At 58.0% G+C, this 16,076-nt stretch overlaps 3 protein-coding genes across 4 annotated transcripts; 1 reads left to right on the top strand and 2 right to left on the bottom strand.

The window, feature by feature from the left end:
• On the bottom strand, positions 1 to 3,712 carry KLHL10 (kelch like family member 10). Of its 2 annotated transcripts, XM_058858182.1 has the most exons (5): positions 3,412 to 3,712; positions 2,212 to 2,698; positions 1,504 to 2,121; positions 898 to 1,047; positions 1 to 409 (listed from the first exon to the last, which is right to left on the bottom strand). In XM_058858182.1, the coding sequence occupies exons 1-5, from the start codon at positions 3,555 to 3,557 to the stop codon at positions 38 to 40; spliced, it is 1,773 nt and encodes a 590-aa protein (XP_058714165.1). In that variant the 5' UTR covers positions 3,558 to 3,712; the 3' UTR covers positions 1 to 37. The 2 variants fall into 2 exon arrangements, with proteins under 2 accessions (XP_058714165.1, XP_058714163.1); XM_058858180.1 differs by lacking the exon at positions 898 to 1,047 and having other exon boundaries at positions 2,212 to 3,500.
• Positions 3,713 to 4,725: 1,013 nt separating this feature from the next.
• NT5C3B (5'-nucleotidase, cytosolic IIIB) lies at positions 4,726 to 9,600 on the top strand. The gene is made up of 9 exons (XM_058858184.1): positions 4,726 to 4,863; positions 4,958 to 5,056; positions 5,491 to 5,560; positions 5,963 to 6,009; positions 6,432 to 6,517; positions 6,701 to 6,790; positions 7,774 to 7,936; positions 8,060 to 8,260; positions 8,510 to 9,600. The coding sequence occupies exons 1-9, from the start codon at positions 4,861 to 4,863 to the stop codon at positions 8,618 to 8,620; spliced, it is 870 nt and encodes a 289-aa protein (XP_058714167.1). The 5' UTR covers positions 4,726 to 4,860; the 3' UTR covers positions 8,621 to 9,600.
• A 225-nt stretch (positions 9,601 to 9,825) lies between these two features.
• FKBP10 (FKBP prolyl isomerase 10) lies at positions 9,826 to 15,864 on the bottom strand. The gene is made up of 10 exons (XM_058858179.1): positions 15,306 to 15,864; positions 13,876 to 14,021; positions 13,361 to 13,550; positions 12,949 to 13,094; positions 12,652 to 12,841; positions 12,266 to 12,411; positions 11,961 to 12,150; positions 11,499 to 11,641; positions 11,177 to 11,340; positions 9,826 to 10,908 (listed from the first exon to the last, which is right to left on the bottom strand). Exons 1-10 carry the CDS (start codon positions 15,521 to 15,523, stop codon positions 10,723 to 10,725), a joined length of 1,719 nt encoding a protein of 572 aa, XP_058714162.1. The 5' UTR covers positions 15,524 to 15,864; the 3' UTR covers positions 9,826 to 10,722.
• Positions 15,865 to 16,076: the final 212 nt, after the last annotated feature.

The following is a 16,076-nucleotide window of genomic DNA, read 5'->3' as shown; positions in this document are numbered from 1 at the left end:
ATGGCTGATCACAACACTCCTAGCTAAGGGGAACTATTTACAACGGCGAGCTCCGAGTTGAACTGGTGAACAAGATGTCCATGGAGGAGCTGTGCTGGTAGTAGTGTTGCCTGGCGATGTATTCCATGACGTTGGACAGCCCTGGCACCACGCAGCAGCTGACGGCACTGCGGGTGATGCCCATGCTGTGGGCGTCGTACCACTCGTTGGTGTCCTCCTCGTAGCACTCGGTGGCAACGGTGGTGCTGAACCCATTAAAGCCCCCGACCACGAACAACAGGCCGTCCATCACCTCAATGCCAAAGTTGCTGCGTGGGTTTAGCATGGAGGGCACGGCGTGCCAGGCGTTGGCGATAGGGTTGTACGCTTCCACGCTCTGGAGCCGGCTGTTCCCATCAAACCCTCCAACCTGTGAATGCCAAAGGGACAGAGCTTGAAAGGGGCCTTTCCTCAGCCGGATCTTGGCACGCACAGTGGGATGGGAATTGCTCCTGCCTCCCTGGCTGCAGTCTGAGCATGGTGGAGAGCACGAGATCTCCAAACATGGCTCTTGCTTATTGCTGCCTGCTCTCTGAGGAGCTTTCCAAAGCACTTTATGCAACTGTCAATTTTGACAGTTCTCCAGAGGTTGGATGCAGTCCATGGAGAGGATAAACAATGGGTGAACAGGCCCAAGCCCCTGCTCTGTGCTGCTGATGCTGTTGGCAGCGGCAGAAATTGTGTTCTTCGCTGCAGCTGCTTAAACATTGCCAACCACCATTTTCATACTCAAAAGCGTGTGATGGGTGATAACATTCTTGGGAAGTGCATCAGCCATTCTGGCCCTGACTTCCCTAAACCTCATGTAAACACATGGCCACCCTGAAGGTCTGGGAACTACAGCCACCCAAACCTTACCGCGTACACCTGGTTCCCGTACGCCATCACCCCAACTCCGCTTCTCCTGCTGCTCATTGGGGCGATCAGGGACCACTGGTTTGTGGTGGGGTTGAACACTTCAGCTGAGCTGAGGCACTGATCACCATCAAACCCACCACAGATGTACACCTGGGGGACAGGAGAGGTGGGAAAGTGTGAATGGGGTGGTTAGACCCTGGGTCAGGAAACATGTTGAAGAGAAAATGAATGGTGTAGCAGAATTTTTTGGGGTGTTTTGTTTTAGAATCGGAATGGTCTTGTCATCCTGGGTTCGAAATAGCAGCAGTGCAAAAAGTTGATGCCAGCAAGATTTTATCTCTTGATTTTCCAAGCTGCATGAAGTAGACAGGCCTGGTATTGCACCTATGGCCAGGAAAAGGGCTGTTGGGCTCCATTTGGGCAGCAGCTTTAGAAGAATTTTTGTCCTCCTGGTCACATCTCTGCCACAACAGGCAGGCTGCTTTATATCTGTAACTCCAGGATTTAATGAATTGTTACCAATTTAAGTGTTACAAATTTAGTGAAAGTTTATGTGAACTTTCTTCATGCTGCAACCCCAACTGCTCTTCACTGGGGTTAGTTTACCTTTCCATTCAGCGTGGTTGCGCTGGCGTCGCTCCTCTGCTCGTGCATGGGGGTGATCAGGGTCCACTGGTTGGTGTCTGGGTCATACCGCTCCGCTGTGTTGAGCCGCATGTACCCATCAAACCCTCCCATGGCATAGATGAAGTTGTCCACAACGGTGACGCTGACGTAGCAGCGCCGTGAGTGCATGGGTGCTACCTGCTGCCACGTCTTCTGCAGCGGATCAAACCGTTTGACAATGTTGAAATAATCTGTGCCATCGAATCCACCGATAACGTAGACGTGGCCTTTCAAATAAGCCGAGCCGTGATAGGCAACGGGGCTCTCCTGCTCCCAGGGGATGTTCAGCCACTTGTCAGTGCGGCCGTCATAGGTCTCGATGGCGCTGGTGGCGCCGCCCCCGCTCCAGCCCCCGATGGCGAAGAGGATGGCGTAGGGCAGGCGCGGCCGGGTGAGCGGGTTGGCGTTGACTGAGGAACTCTGGCCGTAGGAGTTCAGGTCGTAGATTTCGGACAGGGCACTGATGATGAGATCTTTGCAGTTGGCGTTGTCTTTCACGTACTCGTGAGCTTTGACGTTGTTCATGAAGTAGTCGGATTGTAGGAGTGCCAGTCGAACCTGAAACATGCAAGGAGGAGGTTGGAGTACTAATACTGATGGCTACCTCGGTAGCTTTTGGGGACAGCTCCAAAGCTGTGCTGCACCCACCTTGCTGAGCAAGCAGGCGATGTGCTGCCTCCTGTTCTGCGGGTCATGAGTGATCCACCTCAGCACAGCCTCAAACACGGCTTCTTCTCGCCTCACGTTAAGCTCATCCTTCTCAATGATGTGTGCCAGCTCCTCAGCAGAGAGATCTAGGAACTCCTCAGACACCTGGGACACCTCCTCGAAGTGATGCAGGATGTACACGCAGGCAGCTGCGCGCAGGTCGGGGCAGTGGTAATAGTCAGTGAGTCTGCAAATGCCAATGCAATTCTCAAAGCACAGCCTGGAACTGAGGAACTCACAGCACAGGCTGACGATGCCCATGACATTAAACTGATCTGCTGCAGCCAACAAACTCTCAACGTTGTCCTCTGTGATCGGTACTGTCCCAGTGTAGGCGTAATTGATGATGAGACCCATCATTTCAGCTGAAATGCCAGGGATTTGATAGACCATCTTGTCTGCGCTGTCCCAGTTGGTAAACAGAGTCCTAAAAACATGATGTTGCTGCATTAAACCCTGCCCCTGGATCCCCTGTGCTCCCCCTGCCTCCAGGGCACCAGTTTTGGCACTGGTGGGAGCCATTCTGGTAGGCCCCATGGTTTATTGATTAATGTTTTACTTGCTGGTTGTTTGAAAAAGGAGACAGCCTCTGGAGCATACCAGAGCTGGAGGCAGCAGGGCAGGGGATTTCACCTGAGAGGAGCAGAGGGGCGGAATCCCCCCACTGCCTGCTGCTGTGGGGATGGGCCCGGGACAATGGGGGCTTTCTGGGGGCCAGTGCCCACAGCCAGAGCATGTTCAGCCTCTCACCCACCAGCACCCCAAGTCCTGCTCCCCAGAGCTGATCTCAATCCGTTCATCCCCCAGCCCGGATTGATACTGGGGTGAGGTTGCCTCAACCCAGGTGCAGCACCAACACTCGCTGTTGAACTCCAGGGAGTCACAGGGTGTGGGGAAGGCAAAGCTGCCCCGTGGCAGCTGGGCCAGGCTGGCCAGGCTGTGTCTGGGGCTCCTCAGACACCAGTGCTTAGAGACACTGCTATGTGGATTAATCCTGGTGTTCAGGGAGGTGTAGGGACTATGGGAAATCACTTGATGAGAGGTTCAGTGAAGGTGGAAGTCCTGAAGAAGCGCTGAGGCAGGGTGACCTCAATCAGGGATTACTGTTTGTCCCCATCCCCTTGTGTTTCAACTACTGACCTGAAGTAGATACTGCAGCAAGAGAGGATGAGCTTGTGAGCCTTGAATTCCACCCCATCCACACTGATGATCACATCACAGAATCTCCCTTCCAGGCGGAGTTCATTGGAGATGCTGCAACTCCTATCGCTCATCTTCCTCTCCATGTTGGAGGATGAATGTTTGGTAGGTGCCAAGCTATCCCCCACGTTGGAGCCAGAGGCAGTGGACCTTGCTGAGGTGTGTGGAGCACTCTGGTGTTGTCCCCAAACATCCAGCACTGAACCCCCTTGCTGGTTCTGGATTGTGCCCCATAATGACATCACAGATGCAGGGGTGAGCCAGGCCCAGCATTCTGTGGTTGCCCCCAGCCTTTGCTTCTCTACAGCCTGGGTTATGCTGGGTCCTGGACCTGCACTGTGGTGATGATTGCTTGGAGCAGAACCAGCCATGTGATCGATCCCCTGGCAGCCCTTCAGAAATATTTCACTGGGATGTAACAGCCCCCAGATGTGGGCATGAACCACTGCTGAAGTGTCTTGTGCCACCTCACCCTGGAGGAAGCTGAGGTACAGTCCAGCTCATGTCACTGCTGTCACACACACTGTCCCTGCTGCTGTGTCACTGACGTTGTGCCGGGGAGGTTTGGGTTGTATATTGGAAATGTTGGGAATTTTATTCCCGAACAAACTGTCCAGCCCAGACACAGGCTGCCGAGAGCAGTAGGGGTGGATGCCCATCCCTGGAGGGGTTTAAAAGTCTTGTGGATGTGGCACTGAAGGACATCATTTAGTGGTGGCCTTGGCAATGCTGGGGGATGGTTCTTTGAGGGCTTGTCCCCCCGCCAGTGTTCCTGACTCGGTGTCCTCAGTGCTCCCGGGGCTGCGGGGTGATCCAGTGCCGGGAACCCTGCGGGCAAGAACGGCCCGGCCGGATACATTTTTCTTTTTTTTTCTTTTCTTTTTAATGTATCTTTGAGCTCGTCGCGAGGGAAACGCAGCCGCCGCTCGGAGCGCGGGAGGATTCTCCGGCCAAGGCAACCACCGAGCGCTCCCCGAGCACCGCCCGGAGCCCGGAGCCCCTCCCGGTGCCCGCAGCCCCTCCCGGTCCCCGGAGCCCCTCCCGGTGCCCGGAGCCCCTCCCGGTCCCCGCAGCTTCTCCCGGTCCCCGCAGCCCCTCCCGGTCCCCGGAGCTCCTCCCGGTCCCCGGAGCTCCTCCCGGTCCCCGGAGCTACTCCCGGTCCCCGGAGCTACTCCCGGTGCCCGCAACCCCGCCCGGTGCCCGGAGCCCCGCCCGGTGCCCGGAGCCCCTCCCGGTGCCCGCAGCCCCTCCCGGTGCCCGGAGCTCTTCCCGGTCCCCGCAGCCCCTCCCGGTCCCCGCAGCTCCTCCCGGTCCCCGGAGCTCCTCCCGGTGGCCCCGTTCCGGTCCCGCCCCGCGGCCGCGCTGCCCGGCGGGAGCGGAGCGGCCGAGATGGTGAGAGCGGGGCTGCGGGCCGGGAGCGCGGCCAGCACGGACGGACACAGGGGGCTGGAGGGTCTCGGTCACCGAGCGGGGTCTCTGCCTGCAGGTGCCCGAGCTGGAGAAAGCCACGGTCCGGATCCGGCAGCCCGAGCGTGTGCGGGGGATCATCCAGTCTCTCCGGGAGCAGGGGGTGGCCAAACTGCAGGTACCGACCCCGCGGGGCATCGCCCGTGCTCTGCCCTTTTCTCAGCTGCCCTTCCTCGTTCCCCGGCCCGGCTCCTCCCCTCCCAGCCCCGCGAGGGACCTGCGGTGCAGCTGGAGGGGGAGAAGCCCAGAGGAGAGGGAGTGCGGGGCCCCAGGACTCCCAGTTCTGAAGCTTTAACTGTGCGCCAGTCCCCAAACCCCTGCTCCGCCCAGGATGAAGCCATTCGTGCCGATAAGAGCTCCGGGGTGGGAGGGTGAGGACATGATCTGCTTCACCGCTGGCAGGAGCGGCCACATCGTCGCTGCCAGTCTGTGCCCACGGGAGGCTGGTGGTGCTGGGTGCACCTTCTCACAGGTGGCAGCGCCTTGGGCTCACTCTGGCCAGCGCAGAATGCACTGGGTCACACGCGGATTCGGTTTTCTCCCCTCTTCCAGGTGATTTCTGACTTCGACATGACGCTGAGCAGGTTTGGTTGCAATGGCAGGCGCTGCCCCACATCTCACAGTGAGTGGAAGCCGTTGTTTTCACTGTCGCTAGCTCAGTTTGGTTTCTTTGTATTTGATGTGGTTCCTGTCATTCCCTGTGCCCTCCTCTGCCAAGCCTGGCTGCTCCATCCTGTCCTCCCCACGCAGGCCTGGGCCTCTGCAGGAGCCAGGAGCCTGCTCCTGGGCTGGCTGCCTTCATCCCACTGCCCAGGGCACCGAGGCTGCTGTCTGGCCAAGCCAGGCCCTGTGACTGTGGCCTGCTGTGGGCTCAGAGTGGGAGCCACTGTGTTGGGACCCCACTGTGCTTGGGTCACGGTGTCACCACGGCTTGTATTGCGAGGAGCCAGCACTGAGACGCAGGGCAGTTGCTGTATAAAGTTTATTTCTGTGCTACATCATTGGTGTTTTATTTTCTTTATAGATATCCTTGATACCAGCCGTGTTATCAGCGAGGATGGCAAGAAGAAGGTGGGTGCTGTGTGTAAGGCACCACATCTTGGCTTGGTGGCTCTTGTACATGTCACCTGTATTGGGAGGTCACACTGGCTGGTGTGGCAGCTCTCCCAGCTGTGGTGGCTGCCAGGATGGAGTGAGAAAGTGTCCAGGCTGCATTTCAGCCAGCAGTGACAGAGAAGTTAAAAAGGGAACTTGAATTTGCACGTGCAGCTGTGGGTGTTTCAGTTTGATAAGAGGAAGAAGGGGAGGACATTTGGAGTGAGGGGAGAGCCAGCCAGGCTGCTGAGAGCTGCTCAGAGGGAAGCTGCTCAGTGACAGGGTTTTGGCTGTGTTTAGGTAGAGCAATGCTTTGGAGAACCTCAGAAATGCTAGTTTTGTTTAGTCTCTTTAGACCTGATGTTCACTTTGTTCTTTTTCCCCGTGTGATACCCCAGCTGAAGGATCTGCTCCACTATTACTATCCCATTGAAATAGATCCCAACCGGACCCTGGAAGAGAAATGTCCCCTCATGGTGGAGTGGTGAGTCCTGTTTTTGGTGATCTTGACCTTGTCCTGACAACATCTTGTACCTGAGGACTACAGGACATGAGGCTTGAATCATCCCTGGGCTTGGCAGCAATCCCACAAGATTTAGTTGTTGTTTCTGACTTCTGAGGGCCTCTGGGAGCTCTGTCATTGCTGCCTTTCCCACGTCACATACAGGTGGACCAAGGCCCATGAGCTGCTGGTGCAGCAGAAGATCCACAAAGGTGACATAGCTCAGATCGTCAGAGAGTCAGAAGCGATGCTCAGGTACGGGCACGGGATGTGATGCTGAGGTTTGGGCCTGGGGATGTGATGCTGAGGTTTGGGCATGGGGATGTGATGCTGAGGTACAGCTTGGCTGCCCACAGCCCTTCTCTCCTGCCCATGTAGCCAGATCTCTGTGCTGTCACCACACTGCAGTGTGACCAGTGCCAGCCTGCCTTGCTCACTCCCTGGGGCTGAGTTGTAAGGAAGTCAGAACATGAGCCACAGCCTGAGCTTGCTCCTTGGCTGCAGGCTGCTCCCTTCCTGCTCTGAAACCACCACCCCTCTCTTGGGCCTTGGCAAGGAGCAGCTGAGGGGCCAGTGCTGGGCACAGCTCCCCATTTGCAGGGCAGGATGCAGGGGCAGCCTGCAGCTCTCTGCTTCCAGCAGAGCTGTGCTCTTTGCACTGGAACTGCCAAGCCTTATGCAGACCCTTGGCTTAGCAGCAGATTTCACCCATAGCACAAAAATGCTGTGCTAGAACTTGCTGCTAAAGCTGACCTGGCAGCAGTGGCCCTAAGGCCGGCTCGGGGAGCTGGGCTCTGCCAGGTTGCTGCCAGGCTCAGGGAGGAGATGGCTTTTCATGAGCCCAAGTTCCACTTCTTCATGGAATTGTGTCCTGGCAGACTGGGGCTGTCACAGGTTGTTGTGATCATCCTCCCAACCAGTCTGACCTGTTGCACATCTCCCAGTTGCGCGGGTGTGTGTGGGCAGTGTTCCCTGTGCCCCTGCTGAGCAGCTGAGGTGCTCAGGAGATGCCAGGCAAAATGTTCCTACAAGCACCCTCCCAGCTGCTGCACCCAGAGCTCTGGGGTTCTGCCATGGGAGTGCTGCTGCCACAGAGAGCTCGTGCTGTTTGCAGAGCTTGCATCTGTGTTTCTCTTTGGGAATGTGGGCAGGAACAGGAGCTGGGCTGAGCACAGGGCACCAGGCACCACGCTGGGAGCTGTTAACACAGCCCTGTGCAATGGACACTCCTGCTCTAGGGATGGCTTCAGGGAGTTCTTTGATCAGCTGCATAAGAACAACGTCCCCCTGTTCATCTTCTCGGCTGGTGTTGGCGATATCCTGGAAGAGATTATCCGTCAGGCCAACGTCTTCTACTCCAACGTCAACGTGGTGTCCAACTACATGGACTTCAATGATGCTGTGAGCTCTTGCATGGCATCTGTGTGGGGGGAGTGGTGTGGTGCTGGGACTGAGGACTGGGACATGATTAACAGTGCCACCATCAGGTTAAGAGCTGTCTGTCTGTCTGTCCCATGTGCTCAGGGAATCCTCACGCACTTCAAGGGACCCCTCATCCACACCTACAACAAGAACAACACGGTGCTGCAGGGCACGGAGTACTTCCAGCAGCTGAGCACAAGGAAGAGCATCATCCTGCTGGGGGACTCCATGGGTGACCTGACGATGGCAGACGGTGTTCCCAGTGTGGAGAACATCCTCAAGATTGGCTTTCTCAATGACAAGGTGGGTGAGAGGAGCAGTTTAGTGCTTCCCTATCAGCCTTCCCCCAGCAGGGAAGGGCAGGGGGCTGCCCCAGTGATTTGGGCATGTAAGGGATTTGTACAAGCTCCTGTGGGGTGTGTGCAGGGACCTGGGGGTCTGCTGAGCTCCCACTGTGTCTGGGAAGTGGTCAGGGTAGTTATTGACTCCCTTTTTGGTACTGTGGGTGGAACATCCTCACCCTCAGCTGTTGGTTGTTCATGGTCCTGGCAGGTGGAGGAGCGGAGGGGGAAGTACCTGGATTCCTATGACATTGTGCTGGAGAGCGACGAGACGCTGGACGTGGTGAATGGGATTCTGCGGTACATCCTGGCTGAGACATGAGCTGGGGACGTGGTGTCCCAGCTCCAGCCACACAGCAGGCACGGGGCAGGGAATGTCCTTCCCAGGACAGAGCTGGTGGGGACCTGCTGGAGCTGGCTGGGCTCCATCCTGACCTCACTAATGCCCTCAGCCAGCTCTGGAGCAGGAGAGGTGAGAAGGAGGAAGCTTCTCCCTTCCCTTTACACCAACCCTGCCTGGCTCTGCAGTTTCCCACTCAGAGTGACTTCATCCCACTGGGAATTCACCCCTGCCACCTCCTGAGGCCACGACAAACCATTCCACGTTTCAGGCAGAGATGTTCTGCACTTGCTTCAGCAGCTGAGGGTGGAATGGAGATAGTTTACTGTGGGCTGAGGACAGGCCTGGTTTAGATGTGCCACTGTGTTCCTGACTAAGAAAACAAGTTTCTCTTTTGTCCTGTTTTCTGTGGGCTTCAAAGCTCCTGGGCTGACTCTGGTGCCAGTGCAGCCACTGGGCTGGTGTGGCCCTGCTGGCCATCACATCACCCAGCCCCACATTCCCCATGTAAACCAGCAGCTCTCTAGCCTTGTGTCTCAGCTCACCCGTCCCTCTTGCACCAGTGCAGCTCTTACTGTGGAAAAAAAGCTTTTTACAGCCGTCCCTCAAGACCCAGAGCTCAGCTGCAGCTGCTGCCCAGAAAGCCAGAAGTAAGTTTGTCTGCCAGGGATCAGAGGAGTAGGGGTGGGGATGGGGGAGGAGGGGCCAATGGCAAAATTTTGAGTTTTAAGCAATGTTTTACCTGACCATGTTTGTATACTAAATTTCTGGGCTGATCCTTGGCTCTCAGAGCAGCAATAGGAAAAGACCATTTTATTTCTGTATAACCTCTGGTTATGTTGGACTATGGGAAAAGCAGATTTGTTCTCTGTTTTGGAATAAAAACATAATGGTCTAAAGCTGGGTCACAGGTGGTTTGTGCCAGCGCTGAGGGGCTGGAGCTGCTCTGCTCCCTGGGCTGGTGCTGGCAGCTGCCTCTGCTCCCCATCCCACCAGAGCCCCCCAGCCCTCACCAGCTGCTGGAACTGAAGCTCTGTTGCCTTTGGTGGAGCATCCCAGGAGGGAATTTTGGTTTCTCCTGCCAGACCCAGTGGATGCTGGAGCCTGGAATCCCCCAGGCGAAGCTGGTCCCTGTGCTGCCAACACATGGCCACGTTCCATGGCAAAGTAACCAAACACAGTCAAACTCCTTGGAAACCTGGAGGAATTATTTATTTGGTGCAAGGCAAGTCCCCATTTGAGGGATTCACTCTGCACTGATGTGCTTCTGCATTTCTTCTGTCCCTGTTGAGGACAGACTGCAGGGGCTTTGGGAGCTGGCAGGTGCCAGAGCTGTGCTGGTCCCAGGAGGACCTGAGCACTCCAAGGCTGTGACCTGCATTTGGGCATTGAAACTAAATGGGTTTGATTTGTCTCAATCACTGGGGGTTAGGAGGTGGGGAGGGTGTGAAGGGGGACAATGCTGCTCCCTGAGGGCTGGGGGGTGAAGGTCTGTTTCCCTTCTCCCAGCTGATGGATGAGGTGTTTGCCAGGTCCCACAGTTGCAGGGGGCCCAGACTTTTGGAATGGCAGATGCCTGCAGAGTATTGGGGTTCCACCCTGGGAACCTGAGCCCCCTTCAGCCTCTTGGCCCGGGGAGGATGGCAGCAGGGGCAGAGCAGGGACTGGGACAAAAGCCTTCTCTTTCTTCCCTCTAAAGAATTTTAAGTGTATATATAAAAAACCCAATCCCCAACCCTAAACTACAAAATGCTGTGGTGGAGGTGAGGGGGAACCCCCCCTGTATCCTGCCTGCCCCCTGAGGCAGCACAGACAGGGGAGGGGGCTGGAGCTGGACCTGCAGTCACTGGTGGAGGATGAAGGGGCTTAGGGAGGGGACGTCTTCTAGTCTGGGTTTATTAGCTGGGGGCTGAGTTTTCCTGCTCAGGAGAACACATCAAAATACCCTCAGTTAATAAGAGGTGAAAATCAAAACCAGGCCCCCTGCAGGACTGGGGAGGGGTAGGGGCAGATTCCCAGAGTAGGAGACCGGCCGTGACACGGCGAGGATGAGTCCTGTCTCCAGGAACAGCAGGGACTGCTCCTCAGAGCTCCTCATGAATCTTCTCCTGGTCCTCATCTGACTTGAGCTTCAGCTCATTGGGTGTGATCTTCCCATCCTGGTTGCGGTCTTGGTTCTGGAACATGTCAGCAATGACTTTCTCTGGGTCGGAGCTGGGCATGAGGCGGCCTTTCCCCTCCGCCACCTGGGTCTTGATGAAGGTGGAGAACTGGAGAGGGGAGAGGGAAGAGATGCTGCTTGGGGCAGGGCAGGGAGACCACAGCCCGTGCCAGGGACAGGCAGGGACTGGAGCAGAGGCTGCCCTCGGGGACACTGCCCTCACCCAGCAGCAATGCTTTGGCTGGGGTGTTCTTCCTGCACAACTCTGCAGGCTCCCAAGTGCCCAGGGGCAGCAGTGCCCTTCAAGTGCTGTTACCCAGGGTGGGCTCCCCTCTGCCCCATTTCCTCCTGCACCCCAGCATTTGGGAGCCACTCACCTCATCAGCAGGGATCTCCCCGTCCTTGTTGAGGTCCATCTGCTCGTACAGGTTGGCTGGTGGCTCCCCGTGCCAGATGAAGAGGTAGCCCTCAGGAACACCCTCCTCCATGGAGACCAGCTCCACCTCAAAGCGGAGCACAGCACTGCCAGGCACCCCTCGGGCTGAAAACACAGCAAAAGCTCCAGCACCACAGGGGGAAAAGCAAAGCCCTGGCTCTGAGCCCCACAGCCCTGGCAGGACAGGGGATGGAGCCCAGCAGGGGCCCAGCAAGGCTGAACCAGCCAGTTTTCACTGCACACATCAGCCACCACTCCCCTACCTCCACTCTCCCCGTGGCCCAGGTGTGGGGGGATGATGAGCACCCGCCTCTCCCCTGCACACATGTCCAGCAGGCCACTGTTCAGCCCCTCGATCACCTTGTTGGCCCCCAGAGTCACCTCTTGGGGCTTCTCATAGTCGTGGCTGCAGGAGGCACAGAGGAAACGGCGCAGGTGAGAAAAGTCCCTCAGATCTAGTGGGCAACCCTGAAATCCCAACCCTTCCATCCCACCGTGGCCCAGAATCCCACATCCTCCACCCTGATATGCCATGAAGTTCCACACCCTCCATCCCACTGCATCCCTTGAACTCTCCTCCCCACTGCCCCATCCTGCTGCCCTGTGCCCTGTGATGCTCCAGCCCTGCCTGTTGCAGAGCAGATGGTCCCGGTGCCTGCCCACCCCCAGCCCAGTGCCAGGCAGGGTTTGGCCCCAGGAAGGACGGGAATGCTCGGGGCACGCACGAGGAGAAGAGCCGGGTGCCATCCAGCAAGGAGCAGTTGTAGTGGTAGCGGACAAAGTCCCGGTGGCGGGTGGTGACATTGCAGCCCTCGGGCCGGAATACGGTCTCAATCTCCACCGGGTCCTCAGGGTTGTGGAAGTCGATGATGTGAACATCAAAGATGAGCACGGCTGAGCCGGGGATTTTATCTCCTGGAAGAGGAGGATGAGGAGAGCTGCTGGAGCGCTGCAGGGGAGGTGAAGCCTTTCCCTGCTGCTTCCCACACCCCTTGATGTGCTCGTCTCTCAGAGTCCTCTGCACATTTACCTGCACCGTTCTCCCCGTAAGCCAGGTGTGGGGGGATGACCACTCGCCGCTGCTCTCCCACGCAGACCCCCTGCAGCCCCTGATCCATGCCAGGGATGATGTAGCCCTTCCCAATGTAGGTGTTGTAGGTCTGATTGCGGGAGTAACTGCAGCAAGAGAACCCCCAGCACCATCAATGCCCCAGCCCCTATACCCCAACCCACACCCCTTCTCTCAGCCTCTCCTGCTCCTCCAGAAACCAGACCTTGCTCCAAGAGATGCAATAAACAGATATTGTCATTCTTAGCCTATTTCATGCCCATTTTCCCCTCTCCAGCCTTTCCTTGCAGTTGTGGGGCAGGAGAGGACATCAGGGGCTCTCCCTGTGCAGCTGCTTCCCCCCACACCTGGAGTCAAAGAGTGTCCCGTCCATGAGTGTCCCGTTGTAGTGGTAGCGGACAAAGTCCCCGGTCACAGCCCGGCGTTTGCAGGACTCTGGCACCTCCAGGTGCTCCAGAAAGACACCGTCCTTGGGGTTGTGGAAATCCACCAGCAGCACGCTGAACACCAGCGATGCCTGCGGTGGGATCACGGTCCCTGGGGGAGGACACGGGTCAGCCTGAAGGAGGGTCCTTCTGCACCAGGGGGCTCTGGTCAGAGCTGGGAGGGAAGGGGCTGGCACGATGGGGCGGTGCCTGGCTCACCATAGCCCTTCTCCCCATAAGCCAGGAACGGGGGGATGATGATGCTCCTCTTCTCCCCAGCGCACATGCCCAGCAGCCCCTGGTCCATGCCCTTGATCAGCCACCCGGTGCCCACGTAGGTGTCGTAGGTGCTGCCCTTGCTGTAGCTGTTGGTGGAGAATGAGGCTGGGGATGGCTCAGCAGCCCCCAGCCAGAGCAGGGCTGTGCCAGAGGCTGGTTTGGGGGGTCACAGAGCTGCACCAGCCCTGCTGGGGAGCGGGGAGGGAGTACAGGGTGAGGCTGCTCCGACTGTGTGCCCAGCCTGGTGCCCCTGGGTCCCAGCCACCCCTAGTGACCCAGTGGCAAGGCAGAGGGTGCAGCCCAGCCCCACAGCCCCCTGCCCTGAGGCCAGGTGCATCCCAGTGGTGCATACCTGGAGTCGAAGGGGGTCCCATCCAGCAGGGTGCCGTTGTAGTGGTACCGCACGAAGTCCGAGTTCTCCACCGTGCGGTTGCAGCGCTCGGGTTTGGACAGGGTGGTGATTTGCAGCTTGTCATTCTTGTTCCAGATGTCCAGCATGACGACGTCGAAGTACAGGGTGGCATCTGGGGGGATCAGCCCCGCTAAAGGGGCAGCAGCAAGGACAGAGCACCTTAAGTGGGACTAAGACTAAGCCCAGGCTGGCCATGGGCTCTGTCCCCTGAAGCCTCCCGTGTAGCTGCTGCTGCTCAGGGCTGCTGCTGACCCATGCCAGCCCCTGGGAAAGCAGCACAGGCCAGCTGGGGGCAGGACCCCTCCTTCCCAGGGAAGCCCCACTCCAGCACCACTCGCCCTGGCCATGGAGCCACCCTTAAGCCGCATCTGCCAGGGAGGCACTGGAGCCCTGTCCCTGCTAAGGCCAGCCCTGGGGGTTTTGGTCTCTCAGCCCCCCGTGCCAGGGTCCCTTACCCACGCCGATGCTGCCGTAGCCCAGGTGGGGTGGCACGATGAGGTGACGCCGCTCGTTCACGCACATGCCCTGCAGCCCCCGGTCCATGCCCGTGATCAGCCGCCCAACGCCCACCACACCGGCCACCGTGGCCCCTCGGTCATAGCTGGGGCAAAGGGACACACCCGTCAGAGGTGAGAAAAAGGATGGAGCTCCAAAGCTGCCGGTGCTGGTGGGGCAGGGCAGAGGGACAGGGCTGCCCTCTCCCCAGTGTGCAGGGCTCCCATCACAGCCTGTGAGTCCCCGTGTTGCAGGAGGAGTCCATAGCTCAAAACCACGGATGCTAGAGGGCTCAATCCCATGCTGCTGGAGGGCAGCTGGCCCCTGGGGAACTGGTCAGGACTTCAGCCTGACTCTGCATCCCCACAAGCCATCCACACCCTCCCCAGATCTCACCCAGTGAGCTGGGCTGGAGGCCGGCAGCTCTGGGGCTTCCTGCTGCTTCCAAATCATTTTGTATACAGCACATTCGAGCTTTACACAGTGATGAGGAAAGACAACGTCCCGGCCTCATTTTTAAACTGCAAATTTGTTTTTATTTTTAAACCTTAAAATACTCCAAGAAATTACTGGAGCAACAGATGGTCTCCTGGCAGAGAATTCTTTTAGCAGTGAGTGTCTCCAGGCTCCCACTGCAGTTACCTTCCCCATTCATGCTTACAGGAAAGATAAGACACATCAAACTGAGAACACCTTCGCTTTCCAGAGCTCCAAAAAAACCACCTGCCTGGGAAATTTTTATTGCTACATGGTGCTGGGGCTGAGCCCCAGCATGGCTCCAGCTGTTTCTGTGTCCCCAGTTCTCCTCCCCACTCATGGTGATCAAACCAGGGGCTGCCCCAGGCCTGATTCCCAGCCAGCATGAGCAGAGCAGGGACGAGGGTCCAAGGAACACTGAGCCCAGCAGAGTGAAGCCTCTGGGATAATGAAGGGTTTTGCCACTGCCACGTCTCAAAGTGCTTTAAGCATTTTCCTGCCTGTGCAGCACATGTAGATACGTGTTCCTGAGTGCAGAGCGTGCCAGTTAGGGCAAAATCCCAAATCCTGCCTGTGCGCTGGACAGGCTATCCCACAGCTCTGCAGAGATCCCTGAAGGGCTGGGAGCTTCCGTGGGACCTGCTGGGGCAGCCCAGGCAGGGGCTGCAGAGCTGGGCTCGGGGTTCGCTTCAGCCTGAGACGTGTTCAGCCACCAAAAGCCCTTCTTGGCTCCAAGCCGGGGGTGCTGGGCGTTGTCTGGCCGGGCCGGCCGTGCCCCGGGGCTGGGGGATCGCATGCGGGGTCCCCGCAGCTGCCTGCCTGCCCCGGCATGCGGGCTGGGGGCTGGGGGAGGCATGCAGGGTCCCGCCGCAGCTGCCCCCCGCATGCAGCCCCCGCACAGCCGCGGCGATACCTGGAGTCAAACTTTTTGCCATCTTTAAAGGTCCCATTGTAGTGGTAGCGAATGAAATCCCCCATCTGCGCCTCCCGCAGGCAGATTTTGGGTATATAGTATCTGTCTATCACCACGTCTTCTAAAGGGCCGGGGTCGCCCAGCGCCGGGGCCCCCAGGACGCCCAGGAGGAGGAGGAGGAGGAGGAGGAGGCAGCGGCTGCCCGGGGCCATGGCCATGGCGGTGAGGCGGCGGAAGGGCCCGGCGGGGGGAAGGAGGAGGGCGCGGGGTTCAGGACGCCCCTTTCCTGCCCGGGACGCCCCTTTCCTTCTCTTTCCCTTCCCTTCCCCTCCGCCCGCCCAGCCCGGCCCTCCTGGAATTTCTGTAGACGTGTCCGGGCCCCGCCGCGCTCCCCCCGCCGCGCCTGAACTGACACCGCGGCACAGAACGATGCACGGCGGGAGGGGTTATTCTTTTCCCCTCTTTTGTTTTTCCCCTTAGGTTTATCCCTCCTTTTTTTATTTCTCTTCTTCCCCCTGCCCCCGCTTTTCATCTTTTTTTCTTTTCTTTTCTCCTCTCATTATTTACTCTCTCTTTTTTCTTTTTTTTTTTCTTTTTTTTTTCTTGGGCAATTCTTCCTCCGAAGGAAACGCTGACGGAGCCACTGGGGAGCGGCTGTGCGGCTGCAGGCCCGGCCCGGCCCCAAGTCCTAACTCTGCTGTGCCTCCTCCTCCTCCTGCTCTTCTGCCGCTGCCAGCTCACTGCACCCGGCCCAAGATGCTGCTGCTCAGT

This window comes from Poecile atricapillus, chromosome 27 (assembly GCF_030490865.1).
Source record: "Poecile atricapillus isolate bPoeAtr1 chromosome 27, bPoeAtr1.hap1, whole genome shotgun sequence".
NCBI lineage: Eukaryota > Metazoa > Chordata > Aves > Passeriformes > Paridae > Poecile > Poecile atricapillus.
Note: the sequence above shows the minus strand (reverse complement) of the source record. Positions and strands in the feature narration are given on the sequence as shown.

Excerpts from the sequence above, each read along its gene's own strand:
- KLHL10 (XM_058858182.1), bottom strand. The coding sequence starts at position 3,557 with ATGGAGAGGAAGATGAGCGATAGGAGTTGCAGCATCTCCAATGAACTC. Across the intron at positions 2,122-2,211 it reads TCGCCTGCTTGCTCAGCAAG|GTTCGACTGGCACTCCTACA; the intron begins GTGGGTGCAGCA and ends TGCATGTTTCAG. Across the intron at positions 410-897 it reads ACGGGAACCAGGTGTACGCG|GTTGGAGGGTTTGATGGGAA; the intron begins GTAAGGTTTGGG and ends TGGCATTCACAG.
- NT5C3B (XM_058858184.1), top strand. Across the intron at positions 5,057-5,490 it reads AGGGGGTGGCCAAACTGCAG|GTGATTTCTGACTTCGACAT; the intron begins GTACCGACCCCG and ends CCCCTCTTCCAG. Across the intron at positions 6,791-7,773 it reads GAGTCAGAAGCGATGCTCAG|GGATGGCTTCAGGGAGTTCT; the intron begins GTACGGGCACGG and ends CTCCTGCTCTAG.
- FKBP10 (XM_058858179.1), bottom strand. The coding sequence starts at position 15,523 with ATGGCCATGGCCCCGGGCAGCCGCTGCCTCCTCCTCCTCCTCCTCCTC. Across the intron at positions 12,151-12,265 it reads TTACGGGGAGAACGGTGCAG|GAGATAAAATCCCCGGCTCA; the intron begins GTAAATGTGCAG and ends CTCCTCTTCCAG. Across the intron at positions 11,341-11,498 it reads GGGCCACGGGGAGAGTGGAG|CCCGAGGGGTGCCTGGCAGT; the intron begins GTAGGGGAGTGG and ends CTGTGTTTTCAG.